The sequence below is a fragment of the Osmerus mordax genome, chromosome 12 (assembly GCF_038355195.1).
Source record: "Osmerus mordax isolate fOsmMor3 chromosome 12, fOsmMor3.pri, whole genome shotgun sequence".
NCBI classification, from domain to species: Eukaryota; Metazoa; Chordata; class Actinopteri; order Osmeriformes; family Osmeridae; genus Osmerus; species Osmerus mordax.
The window spans coordinates 13,830,819-13,857,700 of record NC_090061.1 but is presented as its reverse complement, the minus strand read 5'-3'; the positions used below and the strand labels follow the sequence as shown (position 1 = coordinate 13,857,700).

The window sequence follows — 26,882 nt, the reverse complement described above, 5'->3', positions numbered from 1 at the left end:
TGATGATATTTTTATTTCTTGCCCTAAATCAAACTGACCTTGTGAGGGGGTCCTCGGGGCAGACGGAGAGGGAGCGCTCAGTGAAGGAGAGAGAGGGGGGAGAGGGAGAAAAAGAGAGAGACAGCAGAAGGAGACGAATGGAGGGAGGGGGTGGGTTATTTCTGAGCTCACGGCCGGGGATTAAGCGGTCGAGAGCTATCCCAATACGATGACAGCATCCAACGTAAACCCTAACCCCCACGCACCATTCTGTTCGGGACGAAGATTGTCTTATACTAAGCTATTTTGTGCATTTTTATTTTAGTTTACACTAAAGGATCCTACCGGTCCACTCCGCCGTTCGTCTCTCTAGAACACGAGGTGAGTTGGGTTACGCGATTTATTCGCCTTTTTATTGTCTATTGTACGTAGAAGGATGGTGATGAAGCGCCGGCGATACGACCTGCACCTTGCATTGAATGTGAGGCGATATTTTTCCACTTTGAAAATACATTGATTCCATCGGAATGGTGAAATTGGACTGAGGGGTGCGTGTACGCCCCTACCCCCCTATTGGGGAGAGTAAAGGACAGAGATTTAAATCGGATTAAGATTATCAAGGGGAACAACAAAAGAAAAGACTGACCATTTTTTCTTTGTTTACTGTGTAATCTGGCACGACCACTTCCAACGATTAAAAACCTTTGGACGTCAGTGGTCCCGGACGAAAAATGTGATTAGGCTAGATTGCAACTCAGATAGCGTATCTGCGCATGGTAATGTAACATGCTATTTGACACATTAAAATGATAAAACTAGCCGTGGCTGTATAATCGATAAAATGATCGAATGCATTCTCCGGCTTTCAATTGGAAATGGTGTATGCTATTGTGATGTATCCTTGGGAAGCACACTGCTAGTCTTCACATAGTATTTTGTAGGCTTGACAGTGTATTTGCCATTCATCCATTTATTCTCATCTAATTTCCAGACACATGGCACGATGAAATTCTGAATGGCAATGCAATCTGGGTCAATGAATGCAAAAAGACAGTAAATGCATCAAATAGCCCTAAAAGGAGATGACAGGTGTTCTGGTCGTTCGTGACGCTATACTAAAAGACACAACATTGTTGTCAATTTTAATGGGCGTCGGCGAGGTCCTTAAGTAAGTGACCAGAGCGCGTGCCTCACAATATGGAATAGAGAATGCGGCGTACATTTACTGGGCTCTTCCATGCCGTGTGTCGAGACTCGTGCGCAACACAACTAGACCGGAACAATGCGTTTTGTCTTTCCGGCCCTTTTATTTAATGCATGACACAATTTTCTATGACCACTGATTTCAGTATTTTACTGACACGTGTGCTGTAACCGTCTCAGAAGTAGGCTAGTTTACTTCACAAGACCTATAGGCCTAGGACAAAGAGCAGTTCAGTTGAAAATTACTAGTAATGTTCACTCTCTCGCGCTTTCACAGACACACAATATCACACACACATTTGTCCAAGATTGGCATTTCGGTGATCATGTGTTGCCCTGTAAACTGCTCCCAGTGCATTGTGTTGGGGTCAGGTGGCTGAGCGGTTAGGGTGTCGGGCTAGTAATCTGAAGGTTACCGGTTCGATTCCGGGCTGTGCAAAACAACGTTGTGTCCTTGGGGAAGGCACTTCACCCTACTTGCCTCGGGGGGAATGTCCCTGTACTTACTGTAAGTCACTCTGGATAAGAGCATCTGCTAAATGTAAATGTACTAGGTATCACAGTAACGTATAAATGTACTAGGTGTTGATCTGTAGTGCGTGCACACCCTCTCACGCACTTGTTGTGTGTGCACGTTTGGTGTGTGCCTCTGTTATGCCAGAGCTGCAGGCGCAGCACAATGACTCAGGGATGTACAGCAAAACATGTGATGGAGCTGTTGCTCTGAGGTCACTCAGCCAAAAGAGAAATACGACTTGCAGGACTTGCACATCAGGAAAGACTTGCTGCCTGCCTGCCTGCCTCGCTGCTTGCCTACTAATCTGCCTCTCAGACTGCTTCTCTCACTCTCTTTCACTTTCTCTCCCCCCCCCCCCCTCTCTCTCTCTCTCTCTCTCTCTCTCTCTCTCCCCCCCCTCTCTCTCTCTCCCCCCCCCCCCCCCCTCTCTCTCTCTCTCTCTCTCTCTCTCTCCCCCCCCCCCTCTCTCTCTCTCTCTCTCTCTCACTGTGTATCTCTTTCTCATCACTCATTAACTGCTTCCCTTCCTCATTGCTTTGAGTGAGCATGTCTGCCTCTGTCTGTCTGTCTGTCTGTCTGTCTGTCTGTCTGTCTGTCTGTCTGTCTGTTGTTCTCCTCCCTGAGTTGGATCTGCCCTAGCGACTGCTCTGTTGCCCTACTTATCTGCCACTCTCTCCCCTACACACACACACACACACACACACACACAGGACCCCCCCCCCCCCACTTGTCTCCAGGGCAAAATAGCCTGCTGATGCTGGTGTCTGCTTCAACTGATTGCCCGCCCAATGAATCATTACATCGATCATCAATGGACGTCGTTAAGTGATTAGACTCAGAGCACCACACCCCAGACAAGCGACTGTTGACTGGTCGATTACTTTTCATCTGAATAGCAGAGATCTATTTAGTGACTGTCTAAGGGGTCAGTCTGTATCAGGTCAGAGGGGAGGGAGATGGTGAGGAGTGGGGGGATGGATGGATTGCCTAAAGGACACACAAGGCCTACTAATGGGCATGCCCCAATGTGGAACAACATCTACATCATCTCCTGGTGGAGGAAAAGGAAGGCATCATGTATCTGGCAGGTAGCGCCCAGTGGTGACAGGACACAGGAGACCCCAGTAAGAGAAGCTTCTACAGCTAACAGCTGACGGACCCTTTCAATTCAAGTTGTTGCCTTGAAACACATATGTTACTAAATCTATAGGCTTTATTCTGTGTCTTCCACAAGTGTTCATTTACTGTTGTTATTTGACAGTAAAAATATGACCTTCAGTAGGTTCCCTTTCCATAACTAATGTGAAAGCTGAAACAGAAAGTGCAAGCAACATGGTGGAGGTGAGCTTGTTGGAGTGACTATCTTAGTGGTTTTGGTTTGCATCACCCTCACTGTTTACAGGGCAGTGGAGGATTGCGATAGGTGAGGGTGGACAATGAAAGAGGAACAGTGAGTGGAGAGATTGCCTATGCCGTGGACTGGTCTATACCTCCGCTTCGGAACATCCCATAATCACATCATCCTATTGCCCTCGGTATCAAGGGAGTCCTCCAACAACACAAGACCACAGCCACAGATAAGAAAAGCCGAAACACGACGGCAAACTATTAATCTACAAGCGACGCCTGAGTATCTAGTAGTGTGTTAGGGGGTGGGGGTGGGGTGTGGGGGGGTGCTCCTTGTGGAAAGCAACTGACATAAAATACAGGGCTTTTCTGCTTTCTTATGTCTCCCTAACCCTAATGGAATGAGCTGACAGCCTGGATAACTGGACAACTGATTTGATTAAAGTCTGTCTGGACACAGCGAAAGTGGACGCGTGCCAACCGGACACACAATCGAGCACACAAACGAATAAATGTACAATAACAACAACAGTCCCAATCAGCCGGAGAGCACCCAAGGGATGAGAGTGAGAGAAGGCTGTTCCGCGTAGGGTTTCACATTCATTCGTCCTTGGATTCCAACTCGATTTGATTTATTTGTTTGTTGACGGAGTTGCCCTTTTAATAGACTCTCGGTTGTTGTAATGTGGCAGTTGGACATTCCAGGTTCTACACAGCTCCCCACCCTTGCGCTGGTCTGTGGTGGACTGTGCTGTCAGTCTAGTCTTGAGGTTGTGTAGACCCCTCTGTTGTGTGTGTGTGTGTGCTTGTGTGTGCGCCTCATGTGTTGCTGCAGCTGCATCCTGCGTGTCAGACGGTCTCCGGGGAGGGTGTGTGTCACTCAGTGGTCCTGTTTAGGCCTTAGACATCAACAGCCGCCAACTGGTTGGCCCCAGAAAAGAGCTGTGGTGTTTATCATGGTGCAAGTACATCTGCTTTGACTCAACACACACAGAGACACACACATAGACACACAAATGCACACAAACACATTACATTTACATTTAGTCATTTAGCAGACGCTCTTATCCAGAGCGACTTACAGTAAGTACAGGGACATTCCCCCGAGGCAAGTAGGGTGAAGTGTCTTGCCCAAGGACACAACGTCAGTTGCATGACCGGGAATCGAACTGGCAACCTTCGGATTACTAGCCCGATTCCCTCACCGCTCAGCCACCTGACCCCCACACATGCACGCCCACTCAAAGACACACACGCACACACCAGGGGTTATCAGATTAACCATGAGTTAATCAAGGTTTTTAAGGATGGGATGATCTGCATTCAAAGTACTTCTTATGTGTGTGAGAGTGGGATGTGTGCGTGTGTGTGTCTGTAGTTGGATGGGCCAGTTTAAAGACCTTTGCCGCTCCCTCCGGACCCGGACTCTTCCACTCTTATTTCATGATATCCTCCAGCGAGGAGGCTAAACGGATTGCTCTGCTGCTGTAGTTTGTCCGTGCCGCTTCTGCTAAATGAATACCACGGCTAAATTAAAACTATGTGTAGAAAGTTCCCTCAGAATGCTGCGGCCAGCCTGCGAGGTATTAGCGAAACTACACCCTATCGTGTTATTGCTGTGTGTCTAAAAACCCGCGCATCCCAGACCAGTCTAACTGGGCCCGGACCGGACTGGCTACTCTTAGCGTGGATAATTGGACTGCTAGATACAGTATTTCCGGTCCAGCTGGCAGGGCTCTGACAAAGACCAGGGCCTCTAATTCAGCAGCAACCCTCACCTCTTCAGAGAGAGGGAGGGGAGGAGAAAGAGAGCGAGAGACCAGAAGCAGTGAGAGTCTGTGTGAAAGAGAAAGAGAGGAAGGATGGTAGAGGAAGAGATGAGTGTTGATTAGGACAGTGGTGCGTGTGTGCAGTTGGAGACAGAGAGGGAGTGTACGTTTCAGTAAATCTGATTGTGTCGAGAGAATGTGTGTTAGAGAATGATAGACTAAGACAGAGAGGGGGGGGGGAGAGGAGGATGATGTGTGCTTTAGCATGACATGTCAAAATGAGAGAGTGAGAGGGTGTGTGTGTGTGTGTGTGTAACAGAAACAAGCCTCTACTATATTCACAATCAGCAGTTGAAGACTTCCGTCAAACAGTCAGATTACCGTGTCAGGGCGATAGAGGAAGGGAGAGAATGTTGAAGAGGAAGAGAGAGCGCAGATAGGCTACAGTACTTCACTGATGTGTTTAGGGAACTGCTTGGGAGGAGACTTGAGGCTGTGACAGTTGTTCATAAACATGACAGTCACGATTCCTATTGACTCTAGCTGGATTAGAAACTCACTCACAAAACAGACAGGCAAACAGACACACACACACAAACAAACACCACACACACACACACACACACACACACACACACTGGTAAAGTGGAACACAGACAAACCGTAGGACAGACTGGAACAGTACAATGACTCCCCAAAATCTAGAACACACTGGTACAGTAGAACATGCTGGAACACTACAGCAGGCTGGAACAGTAGAACATGCTGGAACAGTGGAACATGCTGAAACAGTGGAACATGCTGAAACAGTAGAACATGCTGGAACAGTAGAATAGGCTGGAACAGTGGAAAATGCTGGAACAGTAGAACATGCTGGAACACTAGAACAGGCTGGAACAGTTGAACACACTGGAACAGTGGAACATGCTGGAACACAAAAAACGCTAGAACACTAGAACACGATTGAACAGTAGATCATGCTAGAAATACTAGAACACACTTGAATCTATCAAAATAGTAATTTTTGTAATTGAAAAGTGGAATGAAGTGTTATTCACTGTTAGCACATAGTTAGGTTTTTATTCCAACACACTGCAGAGCACAGTGTAACAGAGTTACAAAATAGTGGAGTGATTATAATGCTGACACAGGTCTGGGTTTAAGGGGAGCCGAGTACACAATATAACTTCTTTCACAAAGCAACTGGCCTCTTAATTTATTTATTTCACAGTTGACCATTCATCAATGTCAGTTGCAAAGCTGTGTTTGTTCTGTAAAGGGCTGAGATACTGCATTGATCAGTTACCCCCCCCCCCCCTGAAATGCCAAACACACACTCACATCTCTAGGTTTCTCAACAACTCTCTCTCTCTTCCTCGTCACTCCTCCCATTTTCTTTCTTCGACTTCAGTCACTCATCCCCCCTTCCTGCTGCCCTCTTCACCCTCTTTAACATTCTCACCGAGGCTGCTCCCTCTCCAATATCCTGTCCTTCTCTCCCTCTCTCTGTCTCTCTCTCTGTCTCTCTCTCTCTCTCGCTCTCTCTCTGTCTCTCTCTTTCTCTCTGTCTCTTTCATTTTCTCTCTCTCCCCCTGGCATTGCACATTTTCTTTTACTTGCTCTACCCCTTTCCCTTTTCTTGGCCTCCAGCCCCCATTCTCTCCTTCCTTCCCCTCCCCTTCACCTCTACACCCTCTGCACCCCCCCTTTCTCCTCTTGTTCCTTCATCCCTCTCTCATGGTGAGTGTAGTGGAGGAAGGAACTGCTTGGGTTGGAGGCCTAGCGAGCTAGCTGCATTAGCCGCATGAATTATTCATGTGCCCTGCAGTCTGTGTAGGTCTGCGTCCTCAGCTGCCTGCACGCCGGGGCCGCGACAGTGGGCCTGGCGAGCAAGCTCCGCGTTGAGGACACAGGGCCCCTTGAGTGAGCTGCACCGAGGGGACCATAAGGGAAGAGTCTAAGTTCATACCATGTGAAAATTCCCAGGACGCGACAACCCTCAAACAGTTTCATCCGATGCGACAGTAAACATTAAATTTTTTTCTTTCTCTTTGTCGTTTCTCATTTTTGGAACCTTCCGTTCACACCGGGCACAACCCGAGCTTGCGTTTCACCACACACAAACAGAAGTCGCTTCCTTTTTTTTAGGTCCTCTATGGTTTGCTATATCTCCTCTGATGTGTACATGAAAGAGTTGTCTTTCATGATTTGCCCAGATAGCGTTGGGCTGGCACGGTTTCTCTTGGGTCGCTCTGGGATTCCCAGTCTGTGCTCTCGCCTTTTACAAGCGTCCAGCCGAAGCCGGGAGACGGCAGGGAGACATGAAAATTTAATTCCGACAACCAGAGGCTTCAGACTTTGTCTTCTTCTGCTACATATTCTCACCTTCTCCTCCACAGGCAACCCACAAGGGCTGTCCTAGGGGGTGGGGACACGGCCTGGGGATGGAGGGGGGGGGGGGGGGGGGGGGGAGTAGGGGGGGGGGAGGAGGGTGCCCGTTTCTAGAAGATTGCAGAGACTGGTTCAGTTTGTCTGTTACATCTGCACAACGAGTTCTCTGTGCCAGGAACATCAACAACGGATTAGGACAGGTTCTTTTTTTTTTCATTTTCATTTTTTCCTTTCTTTTTCTTCTTCTAGAGAACTGTAACAATGAGGAAAATAAAAACATGTTGACAAAAAGTTCCTCTAAAACATGGCCATGTGGCCTCTGGTCCTACCCAGATGCTATAGTAATCTCATGTTCCTGTGTCTGTGTTAACGTCAGTCTTCACCTATTGATCAGTCTGACACACTTCCCTAATGATCGTCATGGTTGTGCGCTCTCCTTTTGACCCAACTAACAGATTGAAACAGAAACGCTAACAATTAATCTGTTCTGCCCTGTGCAGGTAGCTGGAACTCATTCTGATTGGTCCTGATGAACGCAAGGACCGCCATCCACCTATTTTCGGTCAATCCTGGTGGGGCAGGGGAGCTGATGTCACAGAAGGCACGAGGGTTTTCCTGTTCTGGAGTCCAGAAGAGACACACCACCCCACGGTGAGTGACAGACACAACCTCCAATCACATTTTGAGGCAGAGGAATGTTGAGTGAATTATCCTTTTAACACAGACCCTTCACAATACACATGATTCCTACTCTAGTTTGTGTCAGTGTAGATACTGCAGTAACATGACCCTTTACTAAAACCATATGATTTCCTGGATAGAGCACATGACAGTCAAGGACGGAATATTTGGGTGGAACAAGGGAGTGGTTGTGAAAACAAAGAGACAAAGAGCCTAGTTTTTCACATCCTCACCGGATCCTGTCATGTTTTATGAACAGTTGGGACAGGGGTGTAAAAAGAGTCCCGTAGCTGGAAGCTGTGGAGGTGCTCATGTATTTATGGATGGAGGTGCAGCTGGACTGAAGAGACTGTCACCCAATCTGACATCCTGACTCTGCAAGGGCAAAGGGAGCATGGTGTGTGTCGTCTGTGGTCGTGTCTGCATGTGTGTGTGTGTGTGTGACAATGTTATGTGAGCTGGTGTGTGTGACCAAGAGAAGGTGAGGCTTCACCTGACTCAGCACTCACTGCAGCACTGGTATCCATACATTACAGAACAGCTGGGCTCACACACACACACACACACTCACTCTCACACACACGTGCAGCCCTCCCTCACACAAGCAAACACACGTACACACTCACATCTCTCTTTTTCTCTCACACACACGCCAACAGACACACGTGCCAAACTACTGACCCTGACTCGATCCGAACCTGATCAAGTTCCCAGTGTCCATCTCGGGCATTGATTGATGCAGTGGTCGTCAATATCCCATCTGGCCGGCCAGTCACAGCTGTCAATCCAGACCTACGCTCATCCACATCAATCTGGCTCAGTGAGGATCAGCAGGGTGCCGAAGTAACACCCCTCCCTGAGAGAGGCCCCATAATCCTCTTACTGGACAGGCCCAGAGCTCTGGCTACACTCATGGTGCCCCCGGAGCCTTAGCTTTAGCGCTTAAAGAGCATTCATTTCAATGGGGATGGAGTTAGCACCTTAGCCTAGCATTAGCCGCAACGAGAGCATTGGCTTTTCAATCAGGAGGGTTTTAGCATGCTAGCCTATTTTATGTGTGGTTGCTGCTGTTCTCTCTGTGGATGATGGTGGGGAAATCTGCTGTTGGCTGAAAGAGCTGTGAAGGAAGAGGAACATCTGTCCATTTGCTGTAATGACTGTGTTGATACGGCTGTCAACCTCAATCTTTCTAAACGGCTGCTGTCTAGTTTACATTTGCATGTTTTGAACCAGGTTCTGGCATTGGTAAATACATTGCTTTGATTTATGAGAACAGTATTTTCTGTTGTCATGCTGATACAGACAGTAAAACAGCTAACTGTGTTTTCCCTCAGACGTTGCTCTCGTTTCTCTATCGCCTTCTGGAACTTTCTTGTTTTTTGGGGAGAACTGATCAAGCTAAGCTGCAGGATGCAGGGGAGACTGTATTGATCACCTTATTTCAGGAGGAGATTCATCATGGTTAACCATATCGATCAGACTCTCTACTGTTTATGCTAACATCTCTCACCTCTCTCTCTCCCCTCCCCCATTCTCTTCCCTCCCTCTCTCTCTCTGTCGCTCTCATCCTTCTCTCTCTCTCTCCCTCTCCTCTCCCCTCCTTTCCTCTCTCTCTCCCCTCCTTCCCCTTCTCTCTCCCTTCCCTTCCCTCTCTCCCCGTCCTCCCTCTTTTTCACCCTCCCCTCCCTTGTTCTCTCCTGGGCCTCCTTGCCTCTCCCCCCCTCGCTCCTTCTCTCTCTCCCTGCTGTGCCAGTCTGAATGGTCTATAAACCAGTGGAAGTTTATCTACAGCAGTGCGAACAGTCACTAAATAGAAGCAGCATTTAAACCCACTTTAATACAAATGCAACTTCCATCTCCCAGTGTGAGAATCCAATCCAATCCAGGAAACGTAAAGCGCTAACCCTCTCAGTGTAATGTAGCCTTATAGTGACCCCATATGCACCTTGTATGTGCTAACAGAGGATAAAGCTTGTCGACGAATTACCAGAGGATAAATATGGCAGAGGCAACGCTGGCTATTGATTGGTTCCTGGGGAGGAATCAGTATCGAGGAGGGCTGATGTGGTTGGCCTTGAGTTGTGATCTGAGTGCTGACCACACTTCTCAGGGATTTGATGAAAATGTTACAACCCCCCCCCCCCCCCCCCCCCGTGCCTTGTTACTCCCCCCACCCCTCCACCCCCCGTGTTTCTACATAAAGGCCAGGCAATGCAAAAAGTGCATTGCTGCAGTGCTGTCAGTAATGATAAACACTGAAACACGAAGCGTATTTGTGTGTGTGTGTGACTAACAGTAAGAGAGAGAGAGATCATTCATGTTTGTGTAAAACTGTAAATGTGTCAGACCGAAAGAAGTGTGTGTTCCTCCCACCACATCTAAGTGCGTATTTAAATATTTTTTGGGGGGCATTTATAATCTTGTTTACATTTTATATATACGCTACATATATACGTGTTCATATATTACATTATGCATTGTACTGCACACTATGTCCTCGCTACTCTGTGGCAAGCCTCTTTTTGCCTCTAACTGTCTCATCTATCAAGTTTTATTTCTCATCATCAGTCTTTCTCTCTCTCTCTCTCTCTCTCTCTCTCTCTCTCTCTCTCTCTCCCTCTCTCTCTGCAGTTAAATGGAGGAGAAGGAGAGGAGTAGGAGCAGGTCTCCGCATCGCCACGGCAGCCGGGTGCAGCAGGTTGTGGGCACCATCCTCCGACGCACCCGCGAGTCTCTCAGCAGGTAGGAACACAGACACACCTGTCAGTCTCTCAGCAGGTAGGAACACAGACACACCTGTCAGTCTCCCAGCAGGTAGGAACACAGACACACCTGTCAGTCTCCCAGCAGGTAGGAACACAGACACACCTGTCAGTCTCTCAGAAGGTAGGAACACAGACACACCTGTCAGTCTCCCAGCAGGTAGGAACACAGACACACCTGTCAGTCTCTCAGCAGGTAGGAACACAGACACCTGTCAGTCTCTCAGAAGGTAGGAACACAGACACACCTGTCAGTCTCTCAGCAGGTAGGAACACAGACACACCTGTCAGTCTCTCAGCAGGTAGAAACTCAGACAAACCTGTCAGTCTCTCAGAAGGTAGGAACACAGACACACCTGTCAGTCTCTCAGCAGGTAGGAACACAGACACACCTGTCAGTCTCTCAGCAGGTAGGAACACAGACACACCTGTCAGTCTCTCAGCAGGTAGGAACACAGACACACCTGTCAGTCTCTCAGCAGGTAGAAACTCAGACAAACCTGTCAGTCTCTCAGAAGGTAGGAACACAGACACACCTGTCAGTCTCTCAGAAGGTAGGAACACAGACACACCTGTCAGTCTCTCAGCAGGTAGGAACACAGACACACCTGTCAGTCTCTCAGCAGGTAGGAACACAGACACACCTGTCAGTCTCTCAGCAGGTAGGAACACAGACACACCTGTCAGTCTCTCAGAAGGTAGGAACACAGACACACCTGTCAGTCTCTCAGCAGGTAGGAACACAGACACACCTGTCAGTCTCTCAGCAGGTAGGAACACAGACACACCTGTCAGTCTCTCAGAAGGTAGGAACACAGCCAATGAGGGGGGCATGCATACACACACTCACACACACACATTCACAGACACACACTCACACACCAGCTGCTTTCTCAGACTCCTCAACCTATAGACCCCCCTGACCCTTGTTTGTCCCCTCCCTAAGAGAGCGTATCCTTGGCGATGGCAAGTCAGAGCGATCGGGGAGTGTGTCCAGTCAGAACTTTCCGGTGAGGCTGACAGTCCAAATCACCCGAGACCCAGTTTTGGACCTTGGAGGCCATGGCTTCACTCTCACCCCCTACCTGCCCCTGCTGGTCAGGGATGTGGCTACAGGTACTGTGTGTGTGTGTGTGTGTTTGTCAGGAAGAGGTACAGCACTCCATGTTCAGCCGAAATGGCCACCTACTTCATGCAACAGTGGACTTGCCCATAGCGCATACGCACACACACATGCACACACGCACGCACACACATGTACACACACAGCAGGAATTTTCCCTACTGGCATTTTAGTCTGCTGGGCAGTGTGCCAGATGAGCCACCTGCTCATCCTTTTTAGATTCAACCACTTTTAATTTAGAGACAGAGAGAGAGACAGAGAGAGAGACAAAGAGAGAGACAGAGAGAGACAGAGAGAGAGTGAATTAAAAGACAGAGAGAGACAGAAAGAGAGAGTCCTTCCTCTGTCTCTCTCCTAAAGCAAATGAGAGCGTCTCAGAGGAGCCCCCCTGCTGCCTGAGAATCAGACAGTAAAAGAGAGAGAGAGAGAGACAGAGAGAGAGAGACAGAGAGAGAGAGAGAGAGAGAGAGGAGGGATGGCTGCGGAAGGGGAAGGGACAGAGTGAAAGGAAGATGAATGCATCACCTTAGGGAACAGAGGAAATCAGTGAGGCCCTGACAGGGCAAGGGGGGGGGGTGAGAGAGGAACGAAGGGAGAGGAAGAAAGAGAGAGGGAGAGAATGTGAGAGAGGAGCGCTGCAGGGATCAGAGCTTTGGCAGCACCGGCAAGATAGCTCGGCAAGGGGTTGGCTGGCCCGGTGATGGGAAAGAGTGAGTGTGTGTGTGTGTTTGCCTGTGTGTGTGTCTGTGTGTGTGTGTGTGTGTGTTTGACAGTGCCATATGTTGTCAGTAGTTAGGAGAGAGGGACCAGGGATTTGCTGGGAAGAAGGTGTGTGTATGTGTGTGAATGTGTTTGTGTGTGTGTGTGAGTGTGTTTGTGTGTGTGTGTGAGTGTGTGTGAGGGTGGAGAGAAACTGCTGTGCCTCAGTCATGCTCTCTGGCCTGAAGACAAATCAGTATAAATAACTAGGCAGAGTACAGAGGCTGGAGAGGACCCAGAATAACCTTAACCCCTTCAGCACATCCTCAGAGCTGCTAGTGTACTCTGTGTGTGTGTGTGTGTTTGTGTTCCCAGAGCAGTAACTGTAAGCACATTGTGCCGCAGAGGAATCATAAATGTCTGAAACATTGTGTACATAAAAAATCTTTCTTGGTGTGTGTGTGTGTGCGTGCCTGTGTGTGTGTGTGTGTGTGCGTGCCTGTGTGTGTGTGCGTGTGTGTGCGTGCCTGTGTGTGTGTGTGTGTGTGCGTGCCTGTGTGTGTGTGTGTGTGTGTGCGTGCCTGTGTGTGTGTGTGTGTGCGTGCCTGTGTGTGTGTGTGTGTGTGTGTAGGGGGCCCAGCAGACGGGATGCTCTTCCCAGGAGATCAGGTGCTGCAGATTAATGACACGGTGGTGGAGGAGCTGGGATCAGAGCAGGTGGAAGACATCATGAGGTGAGCAGGCTGTGGGAGCATCATCCGTCTCTGGATCTGGATCTTTCTTTCCTTCTTTCCTTCTTTCTTTCTTTCGTTCGTTATTTCTTTCTTTCTCTGATCCTGCTGTTCCTTACCAGTTCCTCTCCCAGTGTCCCAGACCAGTTCCTCTCCCAGTGTCCCAGACCAGTTCCTCTCCCAGACCAGTTCCTCTCCCAGTGTCCCAGACCAGTTCCTCTCCCAGACCAGTTCCTCTCCCAGACCAGTTCCTCTCCCAGTGTCCCAGACCAGTTCCTCTCCCAGACCAGTTCCTCTCCCAGTGTCCCAGACCAGTTCCTCTCCCAGACCAGTTCCTCTCCCAGTGTCCCAGAACAGTTCCTCTCCCAGACCAGTTCCTCTCCCAGTGTCCCAGAACAGTTCCTCTCCCAGACCAGTTCCTCTCCCAGACCAGTTCCTCTCCCAGTGTCCCAGACCAGTTCCTCTCCCAGACCAGTTCCTCTCCCAGACCAGTTCCTCTCCCAGACCAGTTCCTCTCCCAGTGTCCCAGACCAGTGACTCTATGGATCCAGTATGGCAGCATGCACATAGACAAAAACACATCTGGCTAGTGTGTGTATGTGGGGGGAGAGAAGGGCGGGGGTGGGGGGGGGTGGGGGGGTCCCTGTGGATGAGTCTGCATGTGTGACCTTGCTGAGTCGGGTCAAGGGTCCATGGTGGTCAACATGACAGATGGACTGCAGCATTGATCTTTGTCTTTCATCTCAGGGACTTGGAGGATTCTGTCACCATGACGATCCTAAGGCACTTGACAGTGAGTATTAGAAAGGGCCTCTAACACTAAACAAGACATTTATGTCATACATAGTGTGTGTGTGTGTGTGCGCAGAATGTACTTTGTGTTTCTTTGTGTGAATAAATCAACTATATGTGGGTGTGTTTGTATGTGTATAATTTTTTGGGTGAGTGAAATCATTGCCAAGCTTTTGTAACAGTGTAAGCGTGTGTGTGTGTCCCAGAATCCCAAATCGTCCATCATGTCGGCAGAAAAGAGAGCTCGTCTGAAGAGTAACCCGGTCAAAGTGCGCTTTGCAGAGGAAGTGGTTGTCAATGGTCACACTCAGGTTAGGATTGCTACCCATCATGCAATGCTTCTACCTGTTTTGTGTTCTGTCCTTCTCTCCATTCACCCCTTAATCCCTCTCTTCCTCTTCAGCCTCTAAATGACTAAATGTAAATGTAAACGTACATCTAGTGTACTGGGTAGGATGCTATTTGCGGTACAACAATTTGACAAAAAGGTGACTTTGTAAGGTCAAAAGGAACCGTTCACATTTATAAGTAGCACTTTTACGGAGCTAGAAAGAGTTCTGTGTGAAACCTTAGGGTTCTTTGGGGAACATGTTCTTCTGAGCGTTCTAATGTTCTGTCCTTGTTCTCCTGTGTTGTTGTTGTTCTCCAGGGAAACTCTCTTTTGTTCCTGCCCAACGTTCTGAAGGTCTACCTGGAGAACGGCCAGACCAAGGCCTTCAAGTTCGACCACACCACCACCATCAAGGTAGCGACACTGAGCTCTCTGAAAAGTGATCACCGACTGTCCATCAATCCAAAACATAGCATCCTCTTAATCTGGGCTGCCCATTAGTGTTGCCATAACTTCAGATGCATTCTGGGAACTCTCGTCAGGTGGGAATAGCTCATAACAGCCGCTTCCAGGATGCTGACATCCCAGTGGTGGAGTACGTGACTAGGTTGACAGGTGCTTGTGAGAGGAGGTATTTGATAGAGAGGGGTTCGCGTAGCGAGGGTTTGCGTGTGCGTGCGGTGTGTGTGTGTGCGTGTGGTGTGTGTGTGTGTGTGTTGACGGAGGTGTTGCTGTCGTTCCAGGACATCATGATGACTCTGAAGGACAAGTTGTCCATACGCTCCATCGAGTACTTCTCTCTGGCGCTGGAGCAGCAGTACAGCATCAACAAGCTGCTGTTACTGCACGAGGACGAGCTCATCCAGAAGGTGGGGGACGTCCCCCCCCCCCCCCACACACACACACACACATATACACTTATACACACACATACTCCCTCCCACTTCTCTCCTTTCTTTCTTTTCTTTTCTTTCACCCCCCCACCCTGTCTCCTTCACATACACACACACACGCACACTGGTATCTTTGCCCTTTCCCCACTGCCAGCCCCACACACTGTGCGCTCTAATTAGATCCGCAGTATTGATTCTCACACAAGCCTCTGTGTGTGTGTGTGTGTGTCGGCCCTCAGGTGGTGCAGAAGAAGGACTCCCATGACTACAGGTGTCTGTTCAGGGTATGCTTCATGCCCAAGGACCCTGTGGACCTGCTGCAGGACGACCCCGCTGCCTTTGAATACCTCTTCCTGCAGGTGAGACCCCACCCATGCTTGCTCCTGTAGGCCGACTGCAGAGGAAGTGGTCAAAACAGGTTTAGCCTTCAGTGAAGAGGAAACGGTTTATTTGCATAATTCTTCTGCAGAGTGCGACACCCGGGGCGCGTCCGTGTTGCGCGTGCCTCCATGCCGCAAACGTATCGTGCGCGTGTGCTTGTGTGTGTTTTCGTGCATGTGCGCGTTTTCCCGTGTGCGTTTGTGTGCGGATACGGGCGTGCGTTTTCTTGTCGACGCGTCGGCACGTGTTTCATGTTTTCACGTGGGTGTGTGTCTGTGGGCGCAGAGCGTGGGGGACGTTCTTCAGGAGCGCTTTGCCGTGGAGATGAAGTGTAACACAGCTCTGCGTCTGGCCGCGCTGCACATGCACGAGAGACTGGACAGCTGCGGACAAACCCGGACCTCCATTAAGAGCATCAAGTGAGTCACGCGCGCGCACAGACACGCACACACGCTCACATACACACCCACACACGCTCACACACACACACACGCTTACATACACGCACACACGCTCACACACACACACACGCTCACATACACGCCCTGCTGTTCTCTAAGACTCGACTTCCTGCTCCTCTCTTTCGTCTTTGTCTCCATCCCCGCTCACTGCCTTTCACCCTGTCGGTCGCTCCCCCTCACTCCTTCACACAAAACACACACACACACTCATACACGCACGCACGCGTCAATGTCAATCGACGTGCTGTTGTCTTCCTGCGCGGACAGGAAGGAGTTTGGTCTGGACAGCTTCATCTCGCCCACGCTGCTCAGCAACATGAGAGAGAAGGACCTGACCAAGGCCATCAGCTACCACCTCAAGAAGATCCAGTCTCTGATGGAGCCGGGCCAGAAGGTAGGCACAGAGGGGAAGAGAGACGGAGAGACGGAGGCAGGCGGGGGAGGAGGTTAGAAGGTGTGGATGTGAAAGGATGTTTAATGGATGAGTTCTTGCGTAGGTTCCCGACTTTCTAGGTCATCTCCTCTCTTGCACACGTATTCTCCCTCTTTGACTCCGTTTCCTTCCCTGTTTCTCCTCCATTACCCTACCTCTCCCCCCCCCTCCCCCCCCTCTCTATCTCTCCCCCCCCTCCCTCTCTCTCTCCACCCCCTCAGGTGATCTCTGCCACCCAGGCTCGTCTGGCCTACCTCATCCAGCTAGGAGAGCTCATCTCCTACGGGGGGCGCTCCTACAACGCTACCATGATGGTAAGGTTGACTGCCGCTGCTTTCTGTCTGACTCCGCTTTTGAAGATCCTTCACAGAGATGTCTCTGTAGAAAAGAGAGTGAAAGAGTCAGAAGATAGAGAGAGAGAGAGGGAGAGAAGGAGAGAGATAGAGGCCGATCAAGAGATTGCAGGACGGAGAGAGAGAGTTTGTTCAGCGGGTTCAATATCTCACACTTATTTTGATTTCTCTCTCTCTCTCTCTCTCTCTCTCTCTCTCTCTCTCTCTCTCTCTCCTCCCTCCCTCCCTCCCTCCCTCCCTCCCTCCCTCCCTCCCTCCCTCCCTCCCTCCCTCCCTCCCTCCCTCCCTCCCTCTCTCCCTCTCTCCCTCTCTCTCTATCTCTCTCTCTCTCTCTCTCTCTCTCTCTCTCTCTCTCTCTCTCTCTCTCTCTCTCTCTCTCTCTCTCTCTCTCTCTCTCTCCTCTCTCTCTCTCTCTCTCTCTCTCTCTCTCTCCCTGTGCTATCCCCCACCATCTGGCCTCCCTCTCCCTCCCCAGCTGCAGGACAGGGAGGCTGTGGTCAGTCTGCTGGTGGGGGCTCGCTACGGCCTGAGCCAGGTGGTGAACCACAAGCTGAACATGGTGTCCACCCTGGTGGACTTCAGCAGCATCAGCAGGGTGGAGCTGCTCTCCGAGTCGGACAGAGTCAGCCTGCTGAGGATCTCACTGCACGACATGAAGGTAGGCGCACGCGCACACACATACACACACACACACACATACGCACACACACATGCATACACACGCACACACATACATGCACACAAACACATGCATACACACCCATACATGCATACAGACACACACACACATGCATACACACACTCACACACACCTCTGTCTCTCTACACCTCTCTTCTCCTCTCCCCCGTTCCTGTATTTTCCTTCCTCCTACTCCCTCCACTTCTCCATCCAGCCATTTGCCTTACTCATGGACTCGCTGGCAGCCAAAGACCTGGCCTGTCTGCTGGGGGGCTACTGCAAGCTCCTGGTGGACCCCAATGTCAACATCTTACGTCTGGGGCGCCCCAAAGTGCGGGTGCACCGGATACCGGCAGAAGAAGGTGTGTGTGGGAAGTTCGCCGTTATAGAGGGAGTGTGCTATGAGTCGCTGACAAGTGAGCAAAAAAAAGTTTAACTACGCTACCCATTTTTTTTTGGCTTGATATTGATATTATTTATTTATTGCGGTTGATACGTGGATATCACCTAGTAGGGGTACAGCTCAAAGTCACTCATATCATCTTTTTTGAGCATATCATTCACAGATGAATGCAAGTTCACTGACAAAATAGTGTTTTTTCTTCTTTTTTTCTTTTTCTTTTCTGTTTGTGTTGCTAGGTTACGTGTCCCGGTGCTGTAGCGACTCTGATGACACGTCAGACGAGGACTACCCAGTGGAGCAGCCGGCCAGCCGCAGGCGGTCAGCAGCAGGCGGTAAGGAGCGAGACCGGGAGGCCTGGAGGAGAGAGGGGGAGCACGCCCGGGGAGAGAACAGAGGGAGGGAAAGAGAGCGGGAGAAAGAAGGCCAACAGGAAGTGAAGATCATCGTGACGGCGGACGTCGGCAACGAGGGAGGCGAGGACGAGGAGAAGGGGGCGACGGGAAGTCGGGCCAATCCAGACCAGGGAGCGACGCTGGAGACCAACTGGTACCACACGGACCCACGGGTCAACAGCAGCTTCTCCAGTCTGTCCAGCGGATCCCTGAGCGCCGCCCTGGAGGAGAGCGGCGGCACAGCCAGAGGAGACCCTGCCGTGGCCCTCGCCCGCCTGGATGCCATCCGCGAGGGGGGCTCTGCCCCGTGGCCCCCTCACCCTGCCGAGGGGCCCTCCAGCCTGGACGTCCACCACCCCTTCCTCCTGGAAGTCCCTCCCTCTCCACAGCGCCAGAGAGACAACTCGTCCAAACCAGGCCAGGCTGCAAGCACCAGTTCAGCCCCCGCCCGGCCCACCAACCTGAGTTACCGGGGCAACGACAGCTCGTGCCTGTGCTTCGCGGAGCTCTCGCAGGCGGACTTCCTCCCGAGCCCCCCCGAGGCCACCAGCGACGAGGAGGAAGAGGAGGATGAGGAGGAGGAGGAGGAGAGGGAGGCAGAGCTGAGACGCATCACCAAGATCCCCAGTCACAGAGACCTGAGGCTGGTGGACAGCATGCCTTTCCACAGCGCTCTCAGCAGCGGCAACACACAGAGACTCCTACCCAGAATCCCCCAGCACCACGCCTCCTGCGACGACCAGGGGCCCGAGTCTCAACAGCACCACTCCAAGGACGAGGAGGGACTGTTCCTGACGCCCTCCCCGAACCCCAGACCTCCCCACAGAGAAAGTTGGTCCGAGTCAGAGGATGAGTTCTTCGATGCGCAGGAGCGATTCACCCCTCCGGTCCCGGAGCACATCACAGGTTGGCTGACTCGACATCTTTTGCGATTTCTTTCTTTCTTAAAGGGACGGTTATCTCTCCCTCACAATGTCAACCTCCATCTTTCTGTGTTCTCCCTCACTCCCCCTCTCTCCTCTTCTTTCTATCTCTAAATCTCGCAGAGAACTGTTTGGATGGAGCAGACAGGAAGCACGCCAATCGTCACAGTGTCGCAGGAAACGGGCTGCCCTCCGTCCCAGAGAGCGAGCCTTCGTCGCCCCTTCCCAAGAGGCCTCCTCCACCCCCCCTTGCTCCGAAGCAGGGGAGCCATCTGTCCCCCGGCCCCCCGACCCTGTCCTCCCGGAGGGTCGAAGCAAAGGCCAAACCCCCACCCCTGCCCCCCAAGCCCCCCCTGGCCCCCAAGCCTCAGATGGTGCCGCCCCGCTCCCCCCAGCTCCGCGGGGCCCCGTACGCCCACTGTAACGGCGATGCGGCGGGGCACCTCTCCAGAGAGCTCCTGGAGATGGAGCCAGACACCATGGAGTTTAAATCGGTCACCTCCGGGGCGGGGGGGATGCCCATATCCTCCCCTCTCATCACAGCCGTACGGAGCAGCCAGCAGGCTCACCCTCCACCCCCCCCACCGCGACACCCCACCACTCTGGAGAACGGGGCCAGGAAGGAGAATGCGCCTAGCAAGCAGGAGAACGGGCCTATCCCTGCAAATGGACCGAAACCTGAGAATGGACCCAAACCTCAGAATGGACCTCATCACAAGCTTCTAAGAGACACTGCTCAGATCACTGGTGACAAACAAACACCCAAGGCTGAGACGCAAACGAACGGGGTTCCCCTGCCCAAGGTGGAGGGGCACGAGGGCATAAATGGGGGTGACCGGGTGGCTTCGAGTCAGAAAAAAAGGAACCTTTCTCCTTTTCCACGTTCGGCTTCTGGAGATGACCTTAAGTTATGCCTCACCATCCCCCCATCCCATTCTCCCAAAACCTCTCCCTCGTCGCTCCACCCCTTATCCCTCCCTGCCACCTCGCCCGTCTCTCCCCAGGAACCCCTGGGCTCCGTGAAGGGGGTGCCCAAGGAGGGCGTCAGCCCCCCGAATGGCCTCCACCCCTGGGGCGGCCGCAACGGCAGCGTCCCATCCGGCAGGCGGGTCTCCCTCAGCCACGAGAGCCTCTCCCCCAAGAGCACAGAACCCCCCGCCTGCATGACCACCTCACTCACCTCCTCCTCCTCCTCCAAGTCAGGGGTGGGGGAGCCAGGGCGCTCCGGTTCTGGGTCCGACCTGAGGGTCAGCTCCTCCAGTCTAGGGGGCCGGCTGCCGGCGTCGGCCCTCCGCGGGAGGATCCAGGCGCTGCCCTGGTACATGACCCGCTCCCAGGAGATCCTGGGAACCCTGGACTACCCCTCCTCCGGCTCCCTGAACGGAGGAGACACCTCCGGGTTTGGCTCGGGCCTGTCTGTCCTGTCGGTCAGCGTGGCGTCGGACTCGGGCAAGAGCGCAACGGCGGCGGCCAAGGAGATGGAGACGGGGATCAAGAGGGAGAAAGGGAAGACGTTGGAGGACGGGGCCGAGGTCGTCATAGCGACCATCAAAGAAGCTAAGGAGGTGACCCAGCGCGGGAAAGACGCCCAGGGGACGGACGGCCCGCCTCCCGGCCAGGGTGCGACGGAGAACGGAGCTCCTGGGGAGGGGAAGGTCTCGGGGCCTTACGGGTTCCTGGGCTCCTGTAAGTCAGAGCAGCCCCAGTCACGACCCCACTCTGAGGTGGGGCTGGGCGGGGTCTCCGGAGGGGGTCTCCCCCTGGGGGGCGACTCCCCGTGCTCGTCCCAGGGAGAGGACCCTCCTCCCCCCCCGCCGCACCACGAGGCCTGCGGCTGCCGCACCGTGTACGCCAACTGCTTCACCGGCGCCGGCGAGGACGGCTGCGGCTTTGACGAGGAGCTCACCATCTACGAGTTCTCCCGCCGCACGAGGCCCGCCGCCAAGCCCGCCCGGCCTACCCCGGTTCCCTCCCCCACCGCCCCGTCCCCCAACATCCTGTCCCTGCTCCGGGACACGCCGCGGCCCCTGTCCACCCTCTCCACCGCCTCCTCGGAGCTCAGCCCCATGCTCTCCCGCCCTGTCTCCCCCACGCCCCCCTCCGCCGGCGCCCTGCTCTCCCTCACCAACAAGCGCTACGGAGGGCTGAAGGGGGGCTTCGCCTCGCTGCGGCAGGACATCGACCAGCTGATGCTGGTGCTGGAGAGGGGCACGGCCAACCCTCCACCCCCACCACCACCACCATCAGAGCCGGCCGAGACCGACGCGCGCCACGAGGAGAGGACAGACAACGGACTCGCCGTCCCCGATTCGTCCAATCACCTCCAGGTACCGGAGGGAGGCGGAGACGTCCCGGGTTGCGGAGGGGCCAGCCCCGCGCCCTTGTCGGAGGCCGAGCGGAGTCTGCTGCAGGCGGAGGCGCGGCGGCTGGCGTCGGGGTGCCAGCGGGCCACGCGGGTGGGCTGGGCGCCCGACGAGGCCCTCCGCTCCCTGTCCAACAGCTTCGGCGCTCTGGTGCAGCTCTCGGCCGCCTGCCTGAGGACGCAGCCGTGCCCTGGGTGTGGCGTCTGCCTCCACGGGGCGCCTCCTCTCCCCCCGGGGGGCGGAGGGGAGGGCGACTCCTGTCAGGATGAGGAGGCTCTGGAGAAGCTGAAGGAGATCGTCGGGCTTTACCGGGAGTTTGTCGGCGTGGTGGAGACGGCAGGGGCCGGGGTTGGGGCGGCCGGGGGCGGCGGAGGAGGGTCCGGGCAGGGGCAGGGGGAGGGCGAAGGGGTGAGGATGCTGGCTAAACGTTGCACGGTGCTGATCTCGTCAGTGTTCACGCTCACGCAGCTGTTCCGCATGCGCTCGCCGGACGCGGGGGACCCGGCGGGCCACGTACCTCTTCACTTCTGACCTCTGAACTCTGAAAGCCCCTCTTTCCATGCTGTGACCATGGCGACATGCTGAGGGGAGGACCTTAGAAAGGAGGAGGAGGAGGAAAGGGCTGTGGATGTGTTGCTTCCTTAGCACAGAGGGATTTGGTGTGTGTCTCTAAATAGAACACATGCTTGTACTGTTAGTGCCATGCACACCACTACAGACCGCACACACACACACACACACACACACGCCAAAACATATCCCTAAAAGGAAGAAAGGAACTCCTTCCACTTGAATTGACTGCCATTGCTAGGCCTCCTGATGGACTTATCAGGACTATGCATTTGTAAATAGGAATTTTATAACTATCTTATAACTCTTATTTTATGATACATGTATGTATGAATTATACATGTCTGTATTTATGTATTTATTTTTACAATGTTTGCACACCCTGGTCTGTGGAGGTCTCTGCTCAAAGGCCACAAGGATGTCACTGGATGTTTCCGTCAGTTTCTTGGTATGTCATGCGATTTGTCTACCTCCCCCCTTATTGGCTGGTCTTGGCTGAGGAAATGAAACTGTATTATTGACATATTTTGCAGCTTTTTATCAAAAGTGCAGTTTGTAACTGTACTGCGTATTTTCCACAGCAACAACTAGAAGTTTACGTCAAATAGATTGGGATCAATAATAAGAAGAAAAAAACATTCATTTTGAAAGACACGATACAACAGCAGCAGGTTTCAAACTGTACTTTTACAGAAGTAAAATCTTTCATTTATGAACGGTACAATTCAGTTTATAGCTATTGACTAACTACTTGTGTGTGAATGCTTGTATTGAAACCCCCCTCACTAACCCCTTATATATTTATGCAGTAATATATAGAAAACTCCAAATGAGGCGTCTATGGTTTTTAGAATGGGCCGTGAAAAAGGCGGGAAGTGACTCCATTTGGTATTTTATAACACTTTGTTTAAAACGTCCTGGACGATTAATGCACAAGGCTGACTGTTACGTTTAACTTGGGCTTGAAGCAACTACCCAAAGTCGTGTAACACAGAAACACAATTTGAATTCTATACCTCTCTGCCATGTTCCTGAACACAGACAAATTGACTTCCTGACTAATTACGTAAGTTTTAATCAGAACTATAGATATTCATTTATATCTATTTGTCTGTGTATGTCCAGTTCTGTATCTTGGTTATTTATGGCTATGCAAACTTAAAGTAATCACACACTCTTTTCCACATACAGTAGCCACAAGACTATCATTAACTTCTTATTATGTTGAATTAACATAAAACATCTGAAAATCAGAAACCTGACACAGAGCGCTTCCCAAGGAAATGAAAGACTATTAGATAGTTACATTTCTGACTTGGAACTGTGTCCTGCATGATGTGTGTTTCATAGCAATGAGGCGACATAGGTCAACATCAGGTGTTCTTCCGACATTCAGTTTACTGTAGAAAGGTTCCTTTTACGACTGAATACTGTTCTGCCTTTGATATTTTGATATTACTGTTATTTTCATGTTTCTGGTCAAGCTGAATCATGTAGCATCAGACCGTTAATGCACCCTTCTTTCCATTGAACCTCTTCAGCCATGAGCGGGGGAGACTTTTCATCCTCTGACACAAACAGTAAGATGATGCTGTCATATCCCTTTTAGCTATGAACGAAATCCGCCAACAAAAGTAAACACATTGGTTAAGTAGGGATTTGATCCCAGCCAAGTCAACACCGGCTCGTAACAAATGCCTGATTTCACAATGTTAGAAATAGTGTTTTAACAAGTGACTTTGCAACGGATGTTGTACAAGGAGACTGTCATGTCGTTGATGGCCTTAGCAAACATGAAGAGGAAACCAGAGTAATAGTTTTAGATCTTCCATTTCCTACTGATGTTTCCTACAAGTTGTCCTGTATTTATACCCACTGTAACATTGTGGTGGAAAGCGTTTAGCCGTTTTATATCAACGGAGCTGCAGTTGACGGTTCCTTCCTGTGTAGCACTATCTAATCATGGGTTGTAGACTTGAATTCACAGACCGCTGGAGTGTTGAAGTCTCTGTCTCTCGTAGCAAGTGTTTCAATAGCAAGAAACCTCCCTGAATCCATGTTTATTTTTAAACTTGTACATTAATGGACAGACTTGGAATCACTTCCCACCTCGAATTAATGCATATTAATTAAAGTATTGTTTGGAAATAAATACAATGCATAGTTCTCATATTTTGACGTGCTTTGTGCTCAAGGTTAATTTATCTTTTTTTTGGTCAGAGAAGGAACGCCCAAACTTAGGACTGCATAAAATGCATTTTCAGTGAAAAATTTATGAACCGGGACCATTCATTTGACCATAAGTTGAACCTTGAGGTAAATATTTGAAGAGCAAGCAGCAGAGCTGAGTTGAACTGGTTCCAAAACTAGTTGTCCTTCCAACCTCCAAATCAAGTAGGCCGACGTGTGAGATACCACAGAACACATGGTACCACGGGATTCTGGAGAATTACCTTTCGATGACAACTCTTTTTTTGTTTTGTTGCAAAGACAAAGAATTGAAGTAACAAAAACACATTCAGGAGGTTTCCACAGTCAGAATTCTCAAATAGGTCACACAGCTGGTCAGTTGAAGCATTAAACCTTCCTCACAAAAGTACTCCGAAATAAAATGCCTGCTTCAACTGAGCTGCCAGACGACTTTCTGTTCAGTAAACTCATCCTCTTCGGTCCCAAGTCCCTCTGACGGATTGCCCTTAATCTGATCGGTCTTCCCTGTCTGACTTGTCAGCCGTGATCCTGAGGTTTCAGACCCCTGGCTGTACCATAACTTCAGCCAGACGAACAGCCTTCGTACAAATCTTCCCAAGATTAATCCTGTGCCAGTTGTCAAATGGGCACTGGGCTAACTGCCAAACTAGACTGCAGCTGAAATCCCCATATACCCCAATGTGTGCACATGCGTACATTTTCTAGACACACAGCTTTTGTTTTCAGGAAGTTATGATCTGTAAACATGCTTTCATCTCTTGCTCACTGAAATGATTTCCACTTGGGAAGAATCCGTAGGCAAAGAAGAATTTACTTAAATGATTGATTACAGATGTTTATTACTAAAGATACCGGATCATTGCTCCATCACAACCTAGTGTTTGGCAGTCAAATGAATAATATAAATGTAAACTGTGCCCCTCTAGGGCACAGTAAGAGGTATGCTACAGCTTTCATATCCTAGCCGTATAACCAGATATGAAGAAAATATCTCACTCATCCAGCAGTTCAAGTATCCTCACAGCCTAGAGCTGGAGGCTCCTTATGCAATATATGCAAACTGAGTGACGTCTGTGAGATGACCTTTGGCCTTGGTACAACAGGTGCCAGGCCAACAACCAATCCCATGACTTTTGTGTTGTGACTGTTCAGTGCAGAATGCTGAAGGTTTGGTTCAGTTGTAAGACATGACTCAGTACGAGCGGTGTGTTTACTGTCATGAGAACGTTAGCTGACATTAAATAATGACACCCACACTCTTAAAGTTTCAGAAGCGATTCACTTTTATAAAACATTCTAATGTCTACTTACAAAAATATACACGTTCCCCAAATCATTGATAGCCATTATAGGTATTAAATGTCCAAAATTTACAATTAACCAATTAGAATTTGTTGAACTTTCTACAAATAATCCGGTAATAGCTCTTTAGCCACTGGATATTTGATTCCTTAATTTCGAAGTTTCTCACCTGTGGTGAGACCTGTGCACCTGTGGTACAAATCTTGCATTTCAAAAACTATGCAATAATAGTTACATACAATCCACGTAATTTCATGCTTGATGAGTCCCACTTCACAGGAACGAATGATCAAAGTCATACTTGTGAAATCAAATATACAAACCCTAGAGAATCTGGACTGGTCTTTAGTGATGGATAGGAACAGGACGGCCTGCTAATAATGAACGGCAGCTCTGGGCTTCTTCCTCTTCTCTTTCATCAACATTTAATATCCCTCGCTCATTTCTTACTCAGTACTGAAGCGCCATCCCCCCCCCCCCCTTCTATCTCTCCCTCTGTCTCTCTCTCTGTCTCCCTCTGTCTCTCTCTCTGTCTCTCCCTCTGGCTCTCCCTCTGTCTCTCCCTCTGTCTCTCCCTCTGTCTCTCTCTCTGTCTCCCTCTGTCTCTCTCTCTGTCTCTCCCTCTGGCTCTCCCTCTGTCTCTCCCTCTGTCTCTCTCTCTGTCTCCCTCTGTCTCTCTCTCTGTCTCTCCCTCTGGCTCTCCCTCTCCGTCTCTCTCTGTCTCTCCCTCTCCGTCTCTCTCTGGCTCTCCCTCTCCGTCTCTCTCTGGCTCTCCCTCTCCGTCTCTCTTTGTCTCTCCCTCTCCGTCTCTCTCTGGCTCTCCCTCTCCGTCTCTCTCTGGCTCTCCCTCTCCGTCTCTCTTTGTCTCTCCCTCTCCGTCTCTCTCTGTCTCTCCCTCTCCGTCTCTCTCTGTCTCTCCCTCTCCGTCTCTCTCTCTGGCTCTCCCTCTCCGTCTCTCTTTGTCTCTCCCTCTCCGTCTCTCTCTGGCTCTCCCTCTCCGTCTCGCACTCTCACTCTCTCTCTCTGTCCCTGGTTCTCCCTCTCTCCTTGGCCTGATCTCATCGCCCTAGTAGCATGCATCTCCAATCCGGCCTGTCACATCCAGGGCAGGGTGCAGCATGGAGACTGCCTCTACTCAAGCTTGAAATCTGAGCCCATTATGTCAACAGGGGTTACGAGCAGAGGGGAGAATG

The 26,882-nt window shown here is 51.0% G+C and overlaps 1 protein-coding gene across 2 annotated transcripts; it reads left to right on the top strand.

Annotated features, from left to right (window-relative positions):
* The first annotated feature begins 212 nt into the window (after window positions 1-212).
* Window positions 213-24,346, top strand: frmpd1b (FERM and PDZ domain containing 1b). 2 transcript variants are annotated; one of them, XM_067247904.1, is made up of 17 exons: window positions 213-360; window positions 7,707-7,857; window positions 10,519-10,629; window positions 11,596-11,765; window positions 13,103-13,205; window positions 13,950-13,995; window positions 14,201-14,305; window positions 14,644-14,739; window positions 15,069-15,194; window positions 15,458-15,577; window positions 15,885-16,018; window positions 16,328-16,454; window positions 16,715-16,807; window positions 17,322-17,504; window positions 17,740-17,887; window positions 18,165-19,226; window positions 19,367-24,346. In XM_067247904.1, exons 3-17 carry the CDS (start codon window positions 10,523-10,525, stop codon window positions 22,135-22,137), a joined length of 5,391 nt encoding a protein of 1,796 aa, XP_067104005.1. In that variant the 5' UTR covers window positions 213-360; window positions 7,707-7,857; window positions 10,519-10,522; the 3' UTR covers window positions 22,138-24,346. The 2 variants fall into 2 exon arrangements, with proteins under 2 accessions (XP_067104005.1, XP_067104004.1); XM_067247903.1 differs by having other exon boundaries at window positions 17,740-17,941.
* Window positions 24,347-26,882: the final 2,536 nt, after the last annotated feature.

What these genes read in the sequence shown, in the direction of transcription:
- frmpd1b (XM_067247903.1), top strand. Translation starts at nt 10,523, where the DNA reads ATGGAGGAGAAGGAGAGGAGTAGGAGCAGGTCTCCGCATCGCCACGGC. An exon ending in TGATGGAGCCGGGCCAGAAG is followed by an intron (nt 16,455 to 16,714) that starts GTAGGCACAGAG and finishes CCACCCCCTCAG; the next exon opens with GTGATCTCTGCCACCCAGGC. An exon ending in GGTCCCGGAGCACATCACAG is followed by an intron (nt 19,227 to 19,366) that starts GTTGGCTGACTC and finishes TAAATCTCGCAG; the next exon opens with AGAACTGTTTGGATGGAGCA.